The sequence below is a fragment of the Ranitomeya variabilis genome, chromosome 1 (assembly GCF_051348905.1).
Source record: "Ranitomeya variabilis isolate aRanVar5 chromosome 1, aRanVar5.hap1, whole genome shotgun sequence".
NCBI lineage: Eukaryota > Metazoa > Chordata > Amphibia > Anura > Dendrobatidae > Ranitomeya > Ranitomeya variabilis.
The window spans coordinates 515501166-515520230 of NC_135232.1; the positions used below are offsets into that span (position 1 = coordinate 515501166).

Genomic DNA, 19065 nt, shown 5'->3' on the forward strand with positions numbered 1-19065 from the left:
CACCAGGTGCTCGAACACAGCAGCCAACTGGGCATATGCCCGAAAGGGCACATTAGCAACCCTGGCCTGCTGTGAGTGTACTGTGGTACACTGAAGCTTCTCAAACAATCACACAAAATTGTGGAAAAAATAGTCTTCTAAAGGAGTAATTTACGCGAGAAAGATGGCTTGGTATAGCTAACAAAAAAGATAAAAGAATGTCATGCAATAATCAAGTCTGGATTAGGTGGCTGTCGCAAAGTGTTTTTTTTTTAGACAGGTTTTAATGAATACATAAATTGTCAACAAATGTTTATAACAAAAAAGACATGAAAGCAAGATTTCAATTTGAAAGTATTTATTTTTAAAAATGAGATAACATTGCTCTGCACTAAGTGTTAGTAAAAAAATAGGTGAAATGACAGTAAAACACATGTAGACAAGACCTTTCAGAAGTGTTTTTCAGGAAAGCACATTAAAAACAACAGGAATTTTAACTTCCCTTTGTTTAAAGGTCTGAGTCTAACACTGTAACCTTAAACACTTTAATAAAATTAGTGATTATTGCATCACAATGTTGATTTTTATACTGTTGATCAAAAATCAACAGGGAAACCCATCTATTAAACACTGAGAAAGCATACACTCGATCATGGCTGGTGGACCATGTGTTAGTAAGTTGCACAGAGCTATAATTTTGCCCTTTAAAATAGGCATTTTAATGGTTGACATAACAATTCATCATAAAATTAACAAGCAAAACTAGTATGCATTTAACACCAGCTTTTTTTTAAGCAATTTCAGGGCATAGAGGGTAATTAATAATAGGGCAATAATATTTAGGACTAAAGCCACATGAGCTGGAGAGGTACAGGAGGATTGAAATCAACAGATACTTTTTACATGTGACAGATGTACTAGATGAATACTACAACAGAGGGAAGTCAAAAAGTATGCTGTATCCATTCTGGCCAAGTGATCATATGCAAATTGGATTACAGGAATCTGCACTGTGTATTTATAGGGGAAGACTAGGCAGTACCCAATGTGGTTTCCAACTTTATGCTTTATTCTTCTGATCTTTAAATGTCTCATAGTCATTCGGGATAGTATCTGAAAAGGTAGAAAAGAGAAATTTAACTTAAGGGGAAATCACGTCTAGAGGCTGATATTTGTTGAAGCACAGCCTGTACAGGTTCGACCACCTCTTATCAATCACTGGGTTAACCACTTCACCCGACACCCCCCCAAGCCTCTTTTCACCTTCATAACCAGGCCAAACTTTACAATTCTTTTCAACCAATAAAAAAGTCCACTGGGCTAAGTGAAGCATCCCCACAAACACAAAACATTTAACCAAAGGAAGGAAATCTGTACCCGAATCCAACCCAAAAGACAGTAGCATAACTCCCAATTGTCCCGATTTGAGGACTCAGTCCCACATCCCATCACATCTCAGCTGTTCTCTTGGCTTCTATACTCGCCTCTTCAACAGTTTCATTGCTGCCATAGCGCCTCCTCAGGTGGCAGGGCTGATTGTCTCAGCTGAGTGCATAAATTAAACTATATATTCACTTCCTTTCCCTCCTGTGATCAGTCTCCCTGGGACTCAAGCTTGCATCTCAGTGTTCACAGGCTGTTGTGTAAGGCTACTTTCACATTTCCGTCTTTCCTCTGCCGTCGTAATACTTTGATTTTTAAAAGGGGAATGTTTTTCTGTACATTGTATCCAGTGTTTCTGACTGCGCATGCCCAGCAGGAAATCTCGCACTCACTCTCTTTCCTCCCCGGGACTACAGACGGAAATGTGAAGCTTATCCCCTTTTGTTTTTGGTATCTCTATCACCCCTGACTCGGTATATCATTCATATCTATATTGCTGTGATAATACAACCTGTCTTTTGGGTTTGACTCCTATAGAGATTTCCTTCCTTGGGTTAAAATTTTCCAATTCTGACTAGTCAATTTATGAGGTAATAACTCTGGAACGCTTCGACAAATCCCACTGATTCTGAGACTGTTTTTTCATGACATATTGTACATGAAGTAATGATAATAGTAATAATAATAATAATAATAATAATAGTAATGAAATAGTGATAACATTTGTTTGCTATGACTTGCGTTCATTTCTGAAAAAATCAGAAATTTGTCAAAAATGTTTTTCATTTTTATGCCCTTAAATCAGAGAGCTAAGAGGGGCATTCATTAAAGATTTCCCCTGACCCATTTCTATTTATCACAGGACACAGAAACTGCACATGTGTAATGATATAAGTCTGTATAGGTTATGTGCCGATTTGCAACTCAGAACTGATAACGGTCTTGATTTTACAGGAGCTGAAGTGGTGTGAGGTTTGATAATGGACTCAGTGGAATACAGAGCAGTCATCAAGTTCCTTTACTTGAAAGGCCGCACACCAAAGGAGACGTTCGATCAGATGAAAGAGGTTTATGGTGATGATTCCCCATCATATGATGTAGTCAAGAACTAACATTGTCAATTCAATTGTGGTCCGATTTCGGTGCAAACAGCTCCACTTCTAGGGCGACCCCACTGTGCTATTGATGAACACACCATCCAGCAAGTGGAGGTCGCCATTTTGGAAAATCGCCGAATAACCATTTGCCACCGAGCCCAAAATGTCAAGATTAGTGTGGGGTCCATGGAAAAAAATCATCCAAGAACATCTTCACATACATAAAGTATTCGCTCAATTGGTTCCAAGGCTGCTCACACTTTTCCAGAAGCAGGAATGAGTCGAATGCTCTCAGGCTCTATTGACGATGTGCCATGGAAACCAGGAGGACTTTTTCAACAGACTGATCACACAGAAAGAAAACTGGGTCCATCACTATGATCCTGAGATGAAAAGTCCAGTCGAATCAATGGAAGCATCATGACTCACCACTAGGGTTGAGCGACCTTTACATTTATAGGATCGGGTCGGGTTTCACGAAACGCGACTTTTTCAAAAGTCGGGTCGAGTGAAATCGGCCGATCCTATAAAAAAGTCGGGGTCGGGGTCGGCCGAAACTCGAAACCCAATGCAGTGCATTGGGTTTCCAATGGTCCCAGGGTCTGAAGGAGCAGAAACTCTCCTTCAGGCCCTGGGATCCATATTTAAGTGTAAAATAAAGAATTAAAATAAAAAATATCGCCATACTTACCATCTGATGCGCCCTGGTACTAAGCGGGAACCTTCCTTCCTTAGAATCAGCCTTCCAGGACCTTGCGGTGACGTCGCGGTGACGTCGCGGCTTGTGATTAGTCGCGCGGCCGCTCATGTGACCGCTCGCGCGATTAATCACAAGCTGCGACGTCACCATGACGTCACCGAAGGTCCTGGAAGGGCTGATTCTTAGGAAGGAAGGCTGCCGGAAAGAAGCCGAGGGTGAGTATATTCCTATTAGGTATATACTCACCCTCGGACGCGCCCTGCTTCTTTCCGGCAGCCTTCCTTCCTAAGAATCAGCCCTTCCAGGACCTTTGGTGATGTCACAGTGACGTCGCGGCTTTTGATTGGTCGTGCGAGCGGTCACATGGGCGGCCGCACGACCAATCACAAGCCGCGACGTCACCGCGACGTCACTGCAAGGTCCTGGAAGGCTGATTCTAAGAAAGGAAGGTTCCTGCTTAGTACCAGGGCGCATCAGATGGTAAGTATGGCGATATTTTTTATTTTAATTCTTTATTTTACACTTAAATCTGAATTCCGATACCAATTCCCGATATCTTAAACATATCGGGAATCGGTATCGGAATTCCGATTCCAGATTCAGAAGATCGCCGACTTCATGGCCGACCCCACACAGGGGTCGGGTCGGGTTTCATGAAACCCGACTTTGCCAAAAGTTGGCGACTTCTGAAAATTGCCGACCCGTTTCGCTCAACCCTACTCACCACCTACAAAGAGGGCACGTGCCCAACCCTCGGCAGGCAAGGTCATGCTCACTGTATTTTGGGACCAGCTTGGAGTAGTATTGATGGATTTCCTAGCAAAGGGAATCATGATCACTGGAGCATACTATGCTTCACTGTTGTGGAAATAGCGGGAGGCCATCAAAACCATGAGACGTGGCATGCTCACCAAAGGTGTCTGCCTTCTGCAAGACAGTGCACCAGTTCACAACTCACATGTTGCCCAAATAGAAGCATGCTCCTGTGGCTTTGAAATTCTACCACATTCCCTTTATTCACCCGACCTCGCACCATCAGATTTTCACCTCTTTCCAACAATGAAGTTATTTTTGAAGGGCAAGTATTTTCCAGATGATGAGACTGATTTCCGAAGTCACAATGTGGCTTTTGGAGCAACGTGTCGATTTCTACAAGTGAGGTGTTTACAGTTGCTTAAAGAGATGGGAGAAGTGTGTGTCCCTAGGTGGCACCTATGTAGAGAAGGACTAATAACTGTACCACGTTTCATTGCTCTCAGTCCATAGGAAGTGGGTCAGGGGAAATTTTTAATGAACGCCCCTCGTATGTCACACAAAATAGTTAATAACATGTCCGACATGAATACTTTACATAAGCACAATTTTTTAAATTTATTTTTTATTTTTTGCTAGGAAGTTGACTAGCAAATTCTAATTTTTCCAACAAATTTACAAAACCTTTGTTTGAAGAGACTTTGAGGGGCCTATATGACAGAAAATACCCAAAAGTTACACCATCCTAAAAACTGCACCCCTCAAGTTTCTCAAAACCACATTCAAGAAGTTTATTAACCCCTCAGGTGCTTCACAGGAATTTTTGCTATGTGGAAGAAAAGAATGAACATTTTACTTTTTATTTTCACAAGGGTAATAGAAGAAAATGGACCCCAAAATTTGTTTTGCAATTTCTCCAGAGAAGGATGATACCCCATATGTGAGGGAAAAGTACTGTTTGGGTGCACGGTAGTGATCAAAAGGGAAAGTGCACCGTTTGACTTTTTCAACGCAAAATTGGGTGGAATCGAAAGCAGATGCCATGTCCTGTTGGAGGGACCTTGATGTGCCTAAACAGTGAAAAAAAAACACAACTGACCCATGTTGACCTCTCAGGGAATGTATCTCGATGTGTAGTGAGCACCTTGAACCCCCAGGTGCTTCACATAAATTTATAATGTTGCACTGTGAAAACAAAAAATCTAATTTTTTCCTCAAAAATTTTCTTTCAGTCCCGAATTTCATATTTCCACAAGTATTATAGGAGAAAATAGACTCTAAAAATTGTTGTGTAATTTCTCCTGAGTATGCCGATACCCCATATGTTGGGGAAAAGTACTCTTTGGGTGCACGTCAGGGCTTGGAAGGGAAGGAGCAGCATTTGACTTTCTGAACTCTAAATTGGCTGGAATCTTTAGCGGACGCCATGTCGCACTTGGAAAGACCTTGATGTGCTCCCCACAAGTGGCACCATTTTGGAAACTAGACCTTTCAAGGAAGTTATTTAAATGTGTGGTGAGAATCTTGAACGTGCTTGAAAGTGCTATACAGCAGTTTGAAACGTTGAGCTGTGAAAATAAAAAGTTATTTTAACCCCATTTTTTATTTTCACAATGGTAACAGGCGAAATTGCAACATACAAATTGTTGAGCAATTCCTCCTGAGTATGCCGATAACACATATGGGAGGGAATCCTACTGTTTGGGCACATAGCTACAAGAAAGAATGAGAAGAAGAAGACCCAACCACAAGAAGAAGACCCAGCCACAAGAAGAAGACCTAGCAACATGAAAAAGACCCAGCCACAAAAAGAAGACACAGCCACAGGAAGAAGAGCCAGCCACAAGAAGAAGAGCCAGCCACAAGAAGAAGACCCAGCCACAAGAAATAGACCAAGCCAAAAGAAGATCCAGCCAAAAGTAGAAGATAGTCACAAGAAAAAGACCCAGCCACAAGACTGACCACAAGAACCAGCCAAAGAAGACCCAGCCAAAAGTAGAAGAGCCAACAACAAGAAGAAGACCCAGCCACAATAAAAAGACCAAGCCAAAAGAAGACCCATCAACAGGAAGAATACCCAGCAACAAGAAGAAGACCAAGCCAAAAGAAGACCCATCCACAGGAAGAAGACCCAGCAACAATAAGAAGACCCAGCCACAAGAAGAAGACCCAGCCGGTATCACTCTCCTAATTAAAGCTGTTACTTCACATTGGTTATAACCATATGACAATCATCTTATTAATCACCATCTCTTCTCTTCACCCCTAAGCCTTATGCTACCATTTATTTTGTGCAAAACTATAGCTTGAGCTGGCCGAGATGGCTCTCTATCCAAGGGGCTACCCTCTATATATTTCATATTTACGAGTGCACTAATAATCTTAGACTGTACTTATACTATGTTCTGTAAAATGTATTTCTTATTTGTGGTTTTATTTTTTGTTTTTGTTCTAATATAGATATATCTTGAAAAAGGCTGCAGTATAGGCCGAAACGTTGATTTGATTATCTGAAATTCACCGGGTCTTTTTGCTTCGTTTGTTCAAAAAATTGAGTGCCGAAGTTTATATTGTACAGGTCCTTCTCAAAAAATTAGCATATAGTGTTAAATTTCATTATTCACCATTATGTAATGATTACAATTAAACTTTCATATATTATAGATTCATTATCCACCAACTGAAATTTGTCAGGTCTTTTATTGTTTTAATACTGATGATTTTGGCATACAACTCCTGATAACCCAAAAAACCTGTCTCAATAAATTAGCATATTTCACCCGTCCAATCAAATAAAAGTGTTTTTTAATAACAAACCAAAAAACCATCAAATAATAATGTTCAGTTATGCACTCAATACTTGGTCGGGAATCCTTTGGCAGAAATGACTGCTTCAATGCGGCGTGGCATGGAGGCAATCAGCCTGTGACACTGCTGAGATGTTATGGAGGCCCAGGATGCTTCAATAGCGGCCTTAAGCTCATCCAGAGTGTTGGGTCTTGCGTCTCTCAACTTTCTCTTCACAATATCCCACATATTCTCTATGGGGTTCAGGTCAGGAGAGTTGGCAGGCCAATTGAGCACAGTAATACCATGGTCAGTAAACCATTTACCAGTGGTTTTGGCACTGTGAGCAGGTGCCAGGTCGTGCTGAAAAATGAAATCTTCATCTCCATAAAGCATTTCAGCCGATGGAAGCATGAAGTGCTCCAAAATCTCCTGATAGCTAGCTGCATTGACCCTGCCCTTGATGAAACACAGTGGACCAACACCAGCAGCTGACATGGCACCCCACACCATCACTGACTGTGGGTACTTGACACTGGACTTCAGGCATTTTGGCATTTCCTTCTCCCCAGTCTTCCTCCAGACTCTGGCACCTTGATTTCCGAATGACATGCAAAATTTGCTTTCATCAGAAAAAAGTACTTGGGACCACTTAGCAACAGTCCAGTGCTGCTTCTCTGTAGCCCAGGTCAGGCGCTTCTGCCGCTGTTTATGGTTCAAAAGTGGCTTTACCTGGGGAATGCGGCACCTGTAGCCCATTTCCTGCACACGCCTGTGCACGGTGGCTCTGGATGTTTCCACACCAGACTCAGTCCACTGCTTCCTCAGCAATCTTCCTCAGGGTCCGGTCACCTGTTCTCGTTGTACAGCGTTTTCTGCCACATTTTTTCCTTCCAACAGACTTACCATTGAGATGCCTTGATACAGCACTCTGGGAACAGCCTATTTGTTGAGAAATTTCTTTCTGGGTCTTACCCTCTTGCTTGAGGGTGTCAATGATGGCCTTCTTGACATCTGTCAGGTCGCTAGTCTTACCCATGATGGGGGTTTTGAGTAATGAACCAGGCAGGGAGTTTTTAAAAGCCTCAGGTATCTTTTGCATGTGTTTAGAGTTAATTAGTTGATTCAGTAGATTAGGGTAATAGGTCGTTTAGAGAACCTTTTCTTGATATGCTAATTTATTGAGACAGGTTTTTTGGGTTATCAGGAGTTGTATGCCAAAATCATCAGTATTAAAACAATAAAAGACCTGACAAATTTCAGTTGGTGGATAATGAATCTATAATATATGAAAGTTTAATTGTAATCATTACATTATGGTAAATAATGAAATTTAACACTATATGCTAATTTTTTGAGAAGGACCTGTACATGTTAAGGATAACAAAGTCAATGTTTTGGAGTGGCCATCACAAAGACCTGATCTCAATCCAATTGAAAATGTATGTGCAAAGCTGAAAAGACAGGTGTGAACAAGAGACCTACAAACCTGGATCAGTTACACAAGTTTTGTCAGGAGGAATGGGCCCAAATTCCGACCAACTACTGTGAGAAGCTTGTGGAAGGATATCCCAAACGTTTGACCCAAGTCATTCAGTTTATGGGCAATGGTGCCAAATGCTAATGAAATGTATGAAAACTTTTGACTTTGAAGTAGGTAATAAAAATGCCTTCAAACTTTCTCTCTTTCTCATTATTCTGGCATTTGACAAATATTAATAATTATGGTAATCCTAATTGATCTAGAACGGGAAAGGTTTATTATGATTTCATATCGGATATTGAGAAAAACGTGCATATGTGTCTTTTATATAGTGTATTTAAACTTCTGGTTTCAACTGTAACTGCAATGTGAGAACCTGGATGGGGACATAACTACAATATGGGGACATAACTACAATATGAGGACCTGGATGGGGACATAACTACAATATGGAGACCTGGATATGGGGACATGGATATGGGGACATGACTACAATATGATAACCTGGATGGGGATATAACTACAATATGGGGACCTGGATGGTGACATATCTACAATATGGAGACCTGGATGGGGACATAACTACAATATGGGGATATAATTACAATATGAGGACCTGGATGGGAACATAACTACAATATGGAGACCTAGATGAAGACATAACTACAATATGGGGACCTGGATATGGGGGACATAACTATAATATGGGGACCTGGATATAGGGACATGTATATGGGGACATGACTACAATATGAGAACTGGAATGGAGACATAACTACAATATGGGGACCTTGATGGCGACAAACAGTACATACCAAAAGTTTGGACACACCTTCTCATTTAAAGATTTTTCTGTATTTTCATGACTATGAAAATTGTACATTCACACTGAAGGCATCAATACTATGAATTAACACATGTGTAATTATATACTTAACAAAAAAGTGTGAAACAACTGAAATTTTGTCTTATATTCTAGGTTCTTCAAAGTAGCCACCTTTTGCTTTGATGACTGCTTTGCATACTCTTGGCATTCTCTTGGCATTCTCTTGATGAGCTTCAAGAGGAAGTCACCGGAAATGGTTTTCAATTCACAGGTGTGCCCTGTCAGGTTTAATAAGAATATAAGACATAATTTCAGTTGTTTCACACTTTTTTGTTAAGTATATAACTCCACATGTGTGAACTCGTAGTTTTGATGCCTTCAGTGTGAATGTACAATTTTCATAGTCATGAAAATACAGAAAAATCTTTAAATGAGAAGGTGTGTCCATCCATACCGACCCAAGCTCTAAAAATATGAAAAAGCACTGCAAAAATGTTCAAAAGGTGTACAAGAAAAATGGTATAACTAAAAAGGTGACTTTGTCCTTCAAAGAATGGGCCCCCCAAATTCAATATTTTTCTATATGCTGCCCATACATCCAGCCGAATTTGAGACCCCTGCACTAAACCATGTGATGTAATAGCAGAAAGGCATTATGGAGATGCCTGACTAGCTGCGCCTCATGTAATTAGCCGGGTCTCTGGTCTGTGATTTTTCTGCAATGTGTGAATGGTGACAGGCTCTTTTTTTGGGGAAGAGGGTTGGAAAATTCTTAGGGACCTGCAAATTTCATGGAATTTTAGGAATCCGACTCGAAGTCGCTTCACAGTGGATGGATTTCATAATCTCTACTGCCTACCTACCAATGAAAGCATCAGGTATCCAATTTAACTAGGTCTGTTGTCAATTTTTGTTGAGGCCATTCTATTTAAATAGGGAGGGAATATATAATGATTACGAAGTTAAAACCTAGATGAGAAATGTAATGCTTCTTGTGTTGAAGTTTGAATTTCAGTTATAGTCGCTGTCACTTGTTTCATACACAGTGGGGAAAAATGTATTTAGTCAGCGACCAATTTTGCAGGTTCTCCCACTTAAAAAGATGAGAGACCTGTAATTGATATCACAGGTAGACCACAACTATGAGCATCAAAATGAGAAAAGAAATACAGAAAATCACCTTGACTGATTTGGCAAGATTTATTTTGCAAATTATGGTGGAAAATAAGCATTTGGTCACCTAAAAACATGCAAGATTTCTGGCTCTCACAGACCTGTAACTTCTTCTTTAAGAGGCTCCTCTGTCCTCCACTCATTACCTGTAGTAATGGCACCTGTTTGAACTTGTTATCAGTATAAAAGACACCTGTCCACAACCTCAAACAGTCACACTCCAAACTCCACTATGGTGAAGACCAAAGAGCTGTTGAAGGACACCAGAAACCAAATTGTAGCCCTGCACCAGCCTGGGAAGACTGAATCTGCAATAGGCAAGCAGCTTGGTGTGATGAAATCAACTGTGGGAGCAATAATAAGAAAATGGAAGACATACAAGACCACTGATAATCTCCATTCACCTGTGGCTCCATGCAAGATCTTACCCCGTGGGGTCATAATGATCACAAGAACAGTGAGCAAAAATCCCACAAACACATGGGGAAACATAGTGAATAACCTGCATAGAGCTGGGACCACTGTAACAAAGGCTACCATCAGTAACACACTACGCCACCAGAAACTCAGATCCTGCAGTGCCAGAGGTGTCCCCCTGCTTAAGCCAGTACATGTCTGGGTCTGTCTAAAGTTTGCTAGAGAGCATTTGGATTATCTGGAAGAATATTGGGAGACTGTCATATGGTCTGATCAAACAAAGTCTAACTGTTTGTTAGAAACAAAACTCGTCATGTTTGGAGGAGGCAGAATGCTGAGTTGCATCCAAAGAACACCATACCTACGGCAAATCATGGGGGTGGCAACATCATGCTTTGGGGCTGTTTCTCTGCAACGGGACCAGGACGACTAATCTGTGTACATGAAAGAATCAATCGGGCCATGTATCGTGAGATTTTAAGTGCAAACCTCCTTCCATCAGCAAGGGCATTGAAATGAAATGTGGATGGGTCTTTCAGCATGATAATGATCCCAAGCACACAACCAGGGCAATGAAGGAGTGGCTTCATAAGAAGCATATGAAAGTCCTGGAGTGGCCTAGCCAGTCTCCAGATCACAACCCCATAGAAAGTCTTTGGAGGGAGTTGAAAGTCCGTGTTGCCCAGTGACAGGCCCAAAACATCACTGCTCTAGAGGAGAGCTGCATGGAGGAATGGGCCAACATACCACCAACAGTGTGTGCCAACCTTGTGAAGACTTACAGAAAACGTTTGACCTCTGTCATTGCAAACAAAGGATGACCAAATACTTATTTTCCACCATAATTTGCAAAATAAATCTGGCCAAATCAGACAAGGTGATTTTCTGAATTTGTTTTATCATTTTGACTCTCATAGTTGTGGTCTACCCATGATGTCAATTCCAGGCCTCTCTCATCTTTTTAAGTAGGAAAACTTGCACAATTGGTGGCTGACTAAATACTTTTTCCCCCACGGTAATTCATGTCAAAAAGCAAATTTTAAAAAGTTGTAGATTCACTCATTTTATAGAATTGTATATAAATTCCCAACAGTAGCTCTCTTAAATGATAAAATGGAAAATCCTCTTTAAAGTAAATAGCACAACCAAATTCCAACTCACCATTACAACGATATCTTAGGTTAGACCAAATAATGTTTTCCTGGGAGAAACAAAAAACTCCAAGACGTCCACCTCTCATTGTGGTGTCCAGTATAACCCCAGAATCTGCTACTGGTTCTGCACCTTCAAAAAACTTTACCCTGGAAGGAAGAAACCTTATAAGAGATTAAATGAAAGATGACTTCAAGCTCAGATATTGCAGTTGTGCTGAATATTATACATAGTGTCCATAGTTGCAAAGTGCAAACAACATGATGGTTTGTCATAAAATACCGTAACCTGTAGCATAGCGACTAATCTGCAAGGTAGATACAGAAAATGCAAAAGTCAATGCTCCCTGTATTTTATTAACAGAATGTGCCCTAAGCTGAACAGATTGTATATGATTATTTAGGGAATTACTGTTTAAAAGGATTTGAGAAAAAGTCAATAGTGTTGGCAGCAGTCACAACTGCCAGAAGATGATTCTGTATTTTACTGGCATATCCCTCTTAACTATCCTTTCTATCATCATGCTTAATCCGTAAGTTCTATTTTGCTACTACTATGTAGCAGCATGATTATTCATTTAGTATATTAAGTGTAAAATCTTGGTTTCATCCTCTGCATTAAGTTCTTTAATCAGTCATGTATTTAGGATTAGTAATGTGCATGTTGAGTTTTTGGTTGGACGATTTTTCAGGTGGTAAAGCCACTATTTGTATAGATACTGGAGTTAAGCAAAAAAATTCTCAGAACTCAGGTTCAGTGGACATGTCGGTGGTACCTGGCAACCTGGTAATGGACCAGAGTCGTGTGAACTTCCTAGTACCTGTATCCCAAAGGCCTCTTCTGATCAGTAGGCCTGGTGTCATATGTAGTGCCACTACAATGAAGTTCTTCGAAATCTTTTTGATGAACTCTAGTGGATACCATTACTTCAAAAGGAATTGCCAATATGGGATATCCCCAAGTCATGAGCTATTGGTGATATTTTAGAACTGATGTTGAAAATAAAGGCTATAGAGTATATACCTGATGTATCCAACTGATGGCCTGTGTTGCAAGACCCAACGGTATGATGTCTTATCCTTCCATCCCACATTTCTTGGATCTTTCCATAACAATTTGACTTGGCTTACTGTGTCACCTGTATGCCATAAAGAATTCCTGAGCTGTTCCCCAGGTCCAGTAGTTGATTTGACAGCCTAATGTAAAACAGCAAATGGCGCTTAATGAATTACTCCTATTTGTGTAAATGTATGTACTTGGGAGAAGGTTAAATGTATTAAAAATATAAGTACCAAATATGAAATGGTTTTGTTTCCTTAATAATACTCCATTATTCAAGACAAGAGAACACTAAAATGACTACATCACTATATAAACTAATTATTGTACTATTTTTTGCCCATTTTAATACATTTTCACTTTTCAAAATAAGAAAAATTATTAAACTTCTAAAAACTCAGGCAACTTTCCAAAACAGGAAAACTTGACTCAATAAATCTAATGTTTTATATAACCACTTCTTCCTTTTTGTTCTCTTTATCTCTGGAATTCCCCAACTCCCACTCAGACTCTGTAAAATAGATGCTACATTTCTGTTCTTTTACCTTTAACTGAATGCCAGGTTCTGCCACAGCTCTGAAAGGGTTTGCTTGCCAATATGTTTGTTCCATCTGTTTCCACATTACAGCATAGAAACTAGAGCTGTCCTGATAGCCAAATATAAATCCAGCATAATCGTCATCTGTTTCAGTGTTAACATGAAATGTTCCTTCAAAGTCCACTCCATTAAATGCTGTGTAACCTAAACACAGGCAGTAGAAACACATTATATGAATCAGCTTCATTATGGAATCAGAGAGATTATATAGTGCATATTTGGCTTGCATTACAGTCAGGTATCTACTATATAATTGTCTAAGGGTCACTTCCGTCTTTCTGTCTGTCTTTCTGTCTGTCTGTCACGGATATTCATTGGTCGCGGCCTGTGTCTGTCATGGAAATCCTAGTCGCTGATTGGTCGCGGCAAAACGGCCAGACCAATCAGCAACGGGCACAGTCCGGCGGCAAAATGGCAGCTCCTTCCTCCCCGCAGTCAGTGCCCGCTCCGTACTCCCCTCCAGTCAGCGCTCACACAGGGTTAATGGCAGCGTTGACCGCGGTGTAACGCACTCAGTTAACGCTACTATTAACCCTATGTGACCAAATTTTTACTATTCATGCTGTCTATGCAGCATGAATAGTAAAAAGATCTAATGTTAAAAATAATAAAAAAAAATAAAAAATAGTTACATACTCACCCTCCGTTGGCCCCCGGATCGAAGCGGCCGGTTACCGACGCTCCTCGCGACGTCCCGGTGACCGCTCCATGCATTGCAGTCTCGTGAGATGATGACGTGCGGTCTCGCTAGACCGCTACATCATCTCGCGAGACCGCAATGCACTCTTCAGACTGGAGCGCCCTGTAATAATCATAGGGGATAACTCAGGAGACTCTTTGCGTAGAACAAGACAACTACAGGACACAGTTTTATAAGTGGTAAAGTCTATATTATCACACGGTGATTCAAACAGGTGCACAGAGAAACTCAAGTCCACAACACTTGGTTGAAATAATAAACGCAGCTTAGCAGTCTATAGGAAACTTCAGAGGAAAATGCAATCAAGCAGAAAGTCTATGAAGCACAGTTATTCTTGAGGATACTTGACACGAATAAATGCTTGTCTTAGTCCAGGCACAGATAGATATGCTTTATTAGGCAGTTCAAATCATATCTTAGCTCAACCAGGGAGGCCTTGTTATTAGTCTCAGGTTATTGCAAAGCAGCAACTGCTTACATGACCAGCAAATGCAGATGGAAGTAAACACGAACAGCAGATGAAGGAGGATTACTGGAAACTTGTGTATGCAGCAGGAACTCAGAGCAGAGTAGCAGGATCACCACACAGGTTCACAGGAGCAGGTGTATAGCCAGGGAGCAATCAGAGGTCAGGAGTTGGATGCAAGGCAGAATACTCTAGCACAGACTGAAGGCTGGGGTGGAGTTTTATAGCAGGAGACACAGTGCACATGAGACCAAAGACGCCATCTTGAAAAAGGGCAGTAATGCACAAAAGGTAAAAAATGTTCAGAGTCCTGACACGCGCGAGGAGCATCGGTAACTGGCCGCTTTGATCCGGCGGCCAACGGAGGGTGAGTATGTAACTATTTTTTATTTTAATTCTTTTTTTAACAGGGATATGGTACATACTACGTGACTGGCCATTATACTACGTGTCTGTGCTGTATACTACGTGTCTGTGCTATATACTACGTGGCTCTGTGCTATATACTATGTGGCTGGGCAATATACTATGTGGCTGGGCAATATACTATGTGGCTGGGCAATATACTATGTGGCTGGGCAATATACTACGTGGCTGGGCAATATACTATGTGGCTGGGCAATATACTACGTAGCTGGGCAATATACTACGTGGCTGGGCAATATACTACCTGGGCTGTGCAATATACTACGTGGACATGCATATTCTAGAATACCCGATGCGTTAGAATCGGGCCACCATCTAGTGTTAACATATTCACCGACACTTATTTTGCCCATCCAAACAGCTTCCATATTGCAATGGGATATTTATTTACCTGTTTAAGAAGGGATGATCCTATAAATCATCACAAATCAGTCAAGTTAAAATATAATGCAAAGTATTACCTTACTATTGCTATTATTTGAATTTGCTATTATTTTTATTCTGAATGCAGGGTTTATGTCAAATAGATTTGTTATGTTGGACATACAGCATTTATATGGTTTATAAATAGTTTAATGAAAATATGTGAGGAGAAGAAAAGACTTGTATCTATCAGCAAAATCTAACCTAAGGTACTTCACAGAACACAAATCCTCAAAAAGTAACTATTTTCAACATTTTTGTTGACATAAAGAGCACATATACCTTACTATAGATTTCTTGCTCCTGCTGTCCTGGTTTTTCACTTTCAATCCTCTAGTAAACTCATCTTCAGAAAACAGAATACAGATTATTGGATCAATGAGGTGGGAAATTTCCCACGGCGCTCACGCCAAATGTCACAAGGGTGAAGTTAGTTCATTGGCTGTGAACTAGCAGGATCTGTCTGATGACACCGCAAGCAGAAGAATTTTCTAACGCTCGCGGTGCCATTAGATAATAGTTCACAGGGAGACACTGAGGACTAGTGTTGAGCATTCCGATACCGCAAATATCGGGTATCGGCCGATACTTGCGGGTATCGGAATTCCGATACCGAGATCCGATACTTTTGTGGTATCGGGAATCGGTATCGGGATTAATATCAATGTGTAAAATAAAGAATTAAAATAAAATATAGGGATATACTCACCTCTCCGGCGGCTCCTGGACTTTACCGCCGTAACCGGGAGCCTAAGAATGCGCGCTTGAAGGGCCTTAGATGAGGTCACTGCGCTCTGATTGGTCCGTAGCGGTCGCGTGACCGCTACGCGACCAATCACAAAGCAGTGACCTAAGGTCTTTCAAGCGCTTGAAATACCTTAGAAGACATCATTGCTTTGTGATTGGTCGCGTAGCGGTCACGCGACCGCTACGCGACCAATCAGAAGCTGCGGACGTCTTCTAAGGTATTTCAAGCGCTTGAAAGACCTTAGGTGACGTCACTGCTTTGTGATTGGTCGCGTAGCGGTCACGCGACCGCTACGGACCAATCAGAGCGCAGTGACCTCATCTAAGGCTCCCGGTTACGGCGGTAAAGTCCAGGCTGCGTCGGAGGGTGAGTATATATTTTTATTTTAATTCTTTCTTTTACACATTGATATGGATCCCAGGGCCTGAAGGAGAGTTTCCTCTCCTTCAGACCCTGGGAACCATACAGGATACCGTCCGATACTTGGTGTCCCATTGACTTGTATTGGTATCGGGTATCGGTATCGGATTAGATCCGATACTTTGCCGGTATCGGCCGATACTTTCCGATACCGATACTTTCAAGTATTGGACGGTATCGCTCAACACTACTGAGGACCCGATGCTCAGTGTGTCTGCTGGATGACAGGCTGCATGGTTGCATGATGCGACTATCGGGGGAATGGGCATGGTCGTAAGTATGGTTTGATTAAGAATATTAAGAGAGTCTGTATCATTCTTTCAATTAAAGGATTTTTCTCTGGGTGTCTGTGTTTTCATACAATGTTACTATGGGGTTAGGTATTGGGGTGTCTTATTGATGCCTCTCCATTACTAACCTTGGGGTTCGATGTCACCTGACAATACAAAGGTGACATAAAACCCCAACTATCACCCCACTTGCCACCGCTACAGGGCAAGTGGGAAGAGCAAGGCTAAGGGCCAGAATTGGGACATCTTAGAGATGCGCCTTTTCTGGAGCAGCTAAGAGCTCATGTTTTTAGCCTGGGAGGGGGGGGCAGTGTCCATGGCCTCTTCCTAGGCTATTAATATTAGCCTGCAGATATCTTCATAGCCTTTGCTGGTTATTAATTATAGAGGAACACCACATCATTTTTTGGGGGGTCCACCATTTTAATAGCTAGTAAATAGTGTTGAGCGATACCGTCCGATACTTGAAAGTATCGGTATCGGAAAGTATCGGCCGATACCGGCAAAGTATCGGATCTAATCCGATACCGATACCCGATACCAATACAAGTCAATGGGACTCAAGTATCGGACGGTATCCCTGATGGTTCCCAGGGTCTGAAGGAGAGGAAACTCTCCTTCAGGCCCTGGGATCCATATCAATGTGTAAAATAAAGAATTAAAATAAAAAATAGGGATATACTCACCCTCCGACGCAGTCCGCAGCTTCTGATTGGTCGCGTAGCGGTCGCGTGACCGCTACGTGACCAATCACAAAGCAGTGACGTCTTCTAAGGTATTTCAAGCGCTTGAAAGACCTTAGGTGACGTCACTGCTTTGTGATTGGTCACGTAGCGGTCACGCGACCGCTACGGACCAATCAGAGCGCAGTGACCTCATCTAAGGCCCTGCAAGTGCGCATTCTTAGGTACAACGGCTCCCGGTTACGACGGTAAAGTCCAGGAGCCGCCGGAGAGGTGAGTATATCCCTATTTTTTATTTTAATTCTTTATTTTACACATTGATATTAATCCCGATACCGATTCCCGATACCACAAAAGTATCGGATCTCGGTATCGGAATTCCGATACCCGCAAGTATCGGCCGATACCCGATACTTGCGGTATCGGAATGCTCAACACTACTAGTAAAGGCTAATTATACAGCTGTGAGCTGATATTAACAGCCTGGGAAGCTCCATGGGTATTATCACCTTCCCAGGCTATAAACATCGGCTCCCAGCCATCGGCTTTCCCTCTGCTGGTTAACAAAATTATGCGGGAGCCCACACCATTTTTTTCAGAAAAATAATCTTTTACTAATTACATCTATACACTGACATCTATATATCTACCTATTCTATTTGTATTTACTGTATGTAATCCATCACTTCTATCCGGTCGGCTCCTGCAGTGATTTTACACTACACGGCTTCTGAATTGCCGGCTTTCTTTTTATGTATGTATGTAATGTATACACACTGTGGTGCAGTGACCCCTGTGGCAGCTAGGGGGCGCTATGTGTGCTCCTTGGGATATGCATGGAGGCGTATGGAGGCCATAGGAATGCATGGTAATCGCAGATATAGCTGTTGTGATGAGACAAAGTCCGGCAGAATTGTAGATGGCCGGTATGTGTGTCACAGAGGAGGATACTCTGCCCTGTCAGTCTGAAGTTGTGTTGTGGTCTGGTACCAGTAGTCCCACATGTTAATGTGTAGTTCTAATGGGAGATTGGCAGGGCTAGTTATGAGAGATGGGAGGGTCAAATTAGCCACACACACTCCCATCTAGGGGAGTGGTTAGTTCCATATAATGTGACTGAGGTCTGGTCACATGTTCTCTGATTCTGGACCTGAATGGTCTGTGCTGGAAGGTCCTGGAGAGCCCATGTGTTGGGAGTGTCGTCTCCCTGGAGAGCACATGGTGGGGCTTTGGACCTGGCACATGCCAGTGCTGTGGAACGGTCTGATAACCGTGGTAATGCTGACCGGGGTCAGTGAGAACGTCTGAAGGATACCTCTGTGGAGGAGAGGTATCCGAGAACCTGTGCAGCACCAACAGGTAATGGAATGGGATCCGTGTGTAATGCTGACTGGGGTCAGAGGAGAGAGACATTGTGTATGGGGCACCTCTGAGGCCAAGAGGTGTCCAGGAACCTGTGAAGGTCGCCAGCAGGTAACGGACGAAGTCCGTGTATTATGCTA

At 41.9% G+C, this 19065-nt stretch overlaps 1 protein-coding gene across 1 annotated transcript in view; it reads right to left on the bottom strand.

Moving 5' to 3' along the window:
- Positions 1-323: 323 nt before the first annotated feature.
- LOC143766163 (cartilage oligomeric matrix protein-like) overlaps positions 324-19065 on the bottom strand; it is an 883353-nt gene continuing 864611 nt past the window's right edge. Inside the window, exons 16-19 of the mRNA XM_077253630.1 lie at positions 13355-13551; positions 12774-12946; positions 11760-11899; positions 324-1092 (exon numbers count right to left, since the gene is read on the bottom strand). Coding sequence (XP_077109745.1) covers positions 1040-1092; positions 11760-11899; positions 12774-12946; positions 13355-13551 — 563 coding nt within the window. The 3' untranslated portion in view covers positions 324-1039. The remainder of the gene's footprint in view (positions 1093-11759; positions 11900-12773; positions 12947-13354; positions 13552-19065) is intronic.